Source organism: Porites lutea, chromosome 3 (genome assembly GCF_958299795.1).
Source record: "Porites lutea chromosome 3, jaPorLute2.1, whole genome shotgun sequence".
Classification (NCBI taxonomy): Eukaryota; Metazoa; Cnidaria; class Anthozoa; order Scleractinia; family Poritidae; genus Porites; species Porites lutea.
Window position 1 is genome coordinate 35,188,381 of NC_133203.1, and position 5,516 is coordinate 35,193,896.

At 40.6% G+C, this 5,516-nt stretch overlaps 1 protein-coding gene across 1 annotated transcript in view; it reads right to left on the minus strand.

Annotated features, from left to right (window-relative positions):
* Positions 1-5,122, minus strand: part of LOC140931021 (fibroblast growth factor receptor 1-like) — an 11,683-nt gene extending 6,561 nt beyond the window's left edge. The window contains exons 1-3 of the mRNA XM_073380767.1: positions 4,956-5,122; positions 3,481-3,772; positions 2,741-3,042 (exon numbers count right to left, since the gene is read on the minus strand). Of these exons, the coding sequence (XP_073236868.1) occupies positions 2,741-3,042; positions 3,481-3,772; positions 4,956-5,108 (747 nt within the window). The 5' untranslated portion in view covers positions 5,109-5,122. The remainder of the gene's footprint in view (positions 1-2,740; positions 3,043-3,480; positions 3,773-4,955) is intronic.
* Between the last annotated feature and the right edge of the window lie 394 nt (positions 5,123-5,516).

A 5,516-nucleotide genomic window follows, 5' to 3' on the forward strand; every position in this document is an offset into this window, starting at 1 on the left:
GACTCTTCTTCGGCAGCGTTGTACGGCAGGCCGCGATTCTTTCTCTTGCCGTAACCATTCATTCGTAGTTGTTTTGCTTTTGCTTCAAGAACAGCCCTTGAAGATGAGAACTCCAAACTATTTATCAGACTGTATGGATATTTCTGGGTGGATAGGTACCGTTCCAGGGCCACTTGCATAACTTCAAGTGAGTCCGGTTCATACTCTCAGCCGTCTTGCTTTCTCACTTCCAGATAAAATTTTTGGAGGACTCCGTCTTAAGTTGCGGGCGCCATTGTTTCTATACTCTCGTTGATTTGACGTGACTTTGCCCTGGAATACCAAACCCTCATCCACGTATTTGTACTTCTTAGCGTGTTCTTATTTTCTGCTTCTTTAATTGTTTCTTGTATTTGGTCAGTGGAAGTAAGTGGAAACCTGGACTCGTCTGGTGCCGGTAAGTTGTTTGTTGTTTCCGCCAGGACAGCTCGCTCGCTGTCTCGGTTTGTTGTATTTAAGACTTCATGGACTGTATCGCTGTTTTCTTTACTTTCAAGGCTTTCTAAATCAATTGTATTAAACAAGCTGTCAAAGTCTAAAGAAAAAATGTCTGAATAAAAGTCACTGGACCAGTTAGTTTCCTCCATTTTTCTTCTCCAGTTGAAGCTGGACAGCTTACCTGGTCACAATTGTTTCATTGATTTTGATTGGTTATCATGTGCCATGTAGTGAAATTTCATTGGCTAGTGGCATTTGCAACTTGATTTTCATTGGTTCTTTAACTGTCCAATTTGACCTGTCCGATTACGAGCTTCTGGTAATCGGACAGGTCAAATCGGACAGTTTTGGAGTTACATAGCAAAATTAAGCTATAAACATGGGCTGTTAAGAACCAATCATATTCAAGCATTTTGTTATTGACACAATTATAATGATAATAATCAGAGTAAAAACAGGGAAAACAATTTTTATACCAACAGAGAAGTGCACACGCTGCAGAAAGTAAAAGTAATTAAAGACTAAACATTGTTAAACAATGCTCTTCACGTACTCTCGAACGCTGAATTGTCAGTGAGAAACCAACGCTACAGACCCTTTCGTCTTTGCTTCTTTCGCTCCCGGTTCATGGCTGATTTAATAGAGACCTTTAGCATCAGGTAAACCGCAAACCGCAGACGGCAAACCGCAGTTACGCGTTTGCAGTTTCGCGTTGCCGAGATTTCAAACTTTAGCAAGGCGTTCAGTTCAGTTCAGTTCAGTTCAGTTCATTTGTATTTAGCCAAAATACAGTACAATGCAAGAATACATATAGGAATTGTAAGTTTGCAAGGGAGCCCAGAGGAAACCAGATGGCTTTACGAAGCCTGGGCTCCCCAGTCTAAAATAGATAAGCAAAATAAAATGATATTCTCGGAGTGATACGTTAAAAACAGGAACCAAACAGAGACTGAGTTAAGTTATGAATTCAGAAACAAGATAGAAAAAAAAATTTAACTCTGGATTGGAACAGAATACTTTCCTTTGTTAGTACGGCAGAAAGGAATATAAAATTGATTTGAACTACGCGTTCATTGATTACGGCCGCCATGTTGTTTTCATCAAGTCGAAAGTGCATCACTTTAATCGCCCAAAACTCAGCAATAATTCATTGATTCGAGATCAAAAATCCGACAAACACATCGCAGACGGATACAAAAAGCTCGTTCATACCTTTAAACGCGAGGCTGTACAATTTTTTGTGGCAAAAAACCTTGCCGTAAATCACTTACCGCTGCGGTAAGTGATTACCCTCCCTGCGGTTCAAACGTGAACTGCAAACTGCAAACGTGACCGCAAGGCCTTGGTCACGTGACATTTTGCGGTTTGCGGTTTGCCGTTTCCCACGAAAAACCTGATGCTAAAGGTCCCTAATGTCACAGCTGTTGCGCACGCTTCTGAGGTCCCGTAACCTTTTCTCCTACATGTTGCTTTTTGTAATCCTTTGCGCGAGCTTTTGGCTACTGAGGTCTTTTCTCTCTAAGTTACTTTACTTTTTACCATTTACTACTCATAATAAACTCTTACAGTGCGAATACTCGACGCTGGGCTTTTGGAAATAGATTATCCAAACACAAATCATAATAATCATGGCGGTTTTTGAAAACGTAAGATTCTCATTAAATTTGAGGGCCAATTCCTGAGAGGTCAGGTAAGTTCAAACGGTTTTTAAGTTATCAACAGTTTCATAGTTGCACATTGAATTTTTTTTGGTCTGTTTACATTAACAGAGAATCTCTTGTTTCCAAAAAAAAAAAACGGTAAGTTCAAACGATTTGATTGGATAATAATCTTTCAAGCGCCCCGGTTCAAATAGTCATACTCTTTAAAACGCGAAAAACAAACAAATAGGCGCAGATTTAGAGTCGAATGAACGATTTAAATCATAACAAAACTCCTTGAAGCCAAACGGAGAAAATAACCAAGTGCTGGAGAATAAACCTTTTTAGCTTGTATGTTTTGTCTTCCCTTTTCAGACCACTTGATGGTACCCCAGAGAACCGTTCCTTTCAAAAGTTGTCCTTTGCTCGTGCATCCACGAGCATATGTATGTATATTTTATGAAAAGACAAAACGCCTTGAGAACATCACGCGGTGTGAAATGGGAAAATAAAACATAAGCCAAAAAGGTCTATTACAACCAAGAGCCACTACAACTCTTTTTAGAACTGAATTTCCTTCAGAAACGTGGGAATCCTTGAACGGGGCAACATTACTACATTACCTTTTTAGACGCCAGGTATTCCATTCCACGGGATATTTGGTAAGAGTAGTTTACAAGATTTGATATATTCAATCCTATCTCTGGGTCACTCGCAGTCGTAGTCCAGGTTGCTTCATAAACATCTCGCTTGCCTCGTAAGAACTTTTGTAAACTCCCATGTGGTGCATATTCCAGAATGACAAGGATACGATCTCGCTTGACACAAGCACCAAGGAGGTTTACAATGTTTTTGTGTTCTCCAACGCAAATTAGAATTTTCAGCTCTGATGCCAGGTCTCTTACTTCCTCTTTAGTAGCTTCCCCTGAAGAGCCAAAATATCGTACTCGGTCAGTTAAAAAAGTGCAGTTTCCACAGGGTCTAGTGGAGTCCATGTGACCATATAACAAGCAACGTTCACTTTAACTGGGCACAAACCTCAGCAATAGGAATGAGCACGAACGGTTCTCATGCATGAGAGACGCCCTATGCGAATTGCCCACCTCTCCAGGGGCATGGCTGGAGTTTTTTCCACTGGTAGGCGCAGATTCCCAAATCAACCCTACCCCGTCTCCCACATCATTACCGCGCAGGTAACCTGGTAACTCGTCCCCTCCCCTGCATATTATCAGCTGCTACAGTAACTATAAACCAAATTCCTTTTTTGTCCCCCTCCACCAACCCCGGACAAGTACCAGCCATCCTTGCTCCATGGTAAATGTTACACAAGTTGAAATAGAGATCTCTTGACTTGAAACATTACCTTTAACAGTCTTTACAGCTACGATGGTCTTCGAGTACGCACTGCCTCTGGGATCATGGTACGCATGGCCGGCCCTGTGTTGACGAAACATTTTAGGCCACCGCTGACTTTTCTTTTGACTTTTGTCTCTGGGACTAAAGTTGTTTATTCCTATAGCCTCTGCTTTAATGACTTCTCCGAAGGCCCCTGATCCTAGCAACTCCCCAAGAATGAGCTTGTCCTCAGGAAACTCGAAATCAGGGTCATAAGGCAGATCATTACATTGTTCAAGCAGTGTACGATTAGGGTCAATCTAAAACAATCAAGAAATATTTTATTAATTAACGTATACAGTAGGGACCTATTTAGTCTAAGCAATGGTAAGTTCATTCCCTCCAACTGGAAACTGTTTGGTTCATGAGTATTACCTGAATTTAGAAGGCCATTTCAGGGCGATGGATCACCTTTTTAGTCGAGTCAAAGAATAAACAAAAGCCAGTTTAGGTTTTAAAAGTAGACTTAAATTTATGGCCACTCCGCAAAGAAACTAGGCACCTCGTTCACGGTAGGTCGACAAAAAAAGTCGTGACTATTTTTGCGGAACAGACTGGTTCGTAGCCTGAAATGAAATGAACAAAATGCCAGCCATCTTTACTATCCGTGAGTATACATCTATTTATCCGTGAGTATATATCTATTTTAAAACGAGGAGCAATCTATGGTTGCAATTTTGCAAATTGTGTCTGTCGACTGGCCTCGAACAAGCAACTCAGATGCTGATAATTGTATAATCATTCATTTCTCAAAAGTGTCCAACACCATGAGAGTTTACACGAATGTACGTAAAGTGGCCATAAGTAAAGCAACCCTCCACTTTCGAAAGGTTACTAAGGATTTTAAGCAAAAGAGAGTCGACGATGGTAACGAGAAGGTAAACCACTAGCGGGTCGGATTAACAACCAAAAACGACAACTTTGCACGGGCTATCAAACCTAATTGCACGACTACGACGTGAAAAATTAGTCCCAATGAGCGTTTTGCGAAGGAAGTTAACCGGCACTGACAATAGATTTTTTATTACCTTTTTTAAACTGGTTGTCCATAGAAATTCAACTACTCCACGTAAAGTCACCTACGTTTCACATATCAAAGGAGATGACGATAATCGAGATGAAGTTTGAAAGATTGCAAATTCATTTTATTTTCGCCGTCATGTTTGAACAAAGGTTGAGAGACGTTTGCTTATAAAACTCCTTCTCTAATTTCATCGCTCCTCTGAGACAAAATTTTCACAAGTAAAAGAAATCCCCCTTCTCCGTTCTTTCGCGTTTAAAGTTGTCATTGTAGGTGTTGAGTATGATCCTTGAATGGGAGGGGTGTGAAATTTAAGCCGTCCAACAAGCATCATTTTTAGCCAAAATAAGTTGCAGAATCCCAGCAGGCACTGGTTGTTATGTAGTGGCTTCATTTTAAGCTCGTTTTACATGGTATTTTACCTGGTGTTTTCCAGTGTATACTGGAAAAAATTGATTACGATACTCCACAATCTGCTTCCGCTGGTGGTGTTTAAAGCAAAAGAAGGCGAACCCAAGGACGATACACAGGAACAGGATTGCTACGACAACAGAAAGGGCAACAGTGGCATCCATCCTAAGAACTTCTGTTGGAGATAGATTTGGGTTGGAGCTGGTTGACACTAGAAAATATTCAAAGACAATATCGCTTATTGCTTCAGTTAAATTACATTATTGTTCATTCAAAATATTTCCCTAATTCTGATTGGCTAAAACACACGCATAATTCACCATAACCAGTTACTGATGACCAAATTTTGAAGAATTTTGTGTTTAACGAGGAAACGACGTCACAAATGCAGCCCGCTGCAGGTTAAGGCACTGTTACCGAGAAGACCTGGAGACGTAATCAGGTCAGTTTCTTTCATTAAAACACTTACTTGCTTTCAATGATGTGATAAACACGTGCTGATATACGTGCACATTTAATATTCTAGGCCGTTGCGCGAAGGGCTTGTCTTTAAATCAAGGCAAGGAAGAGAC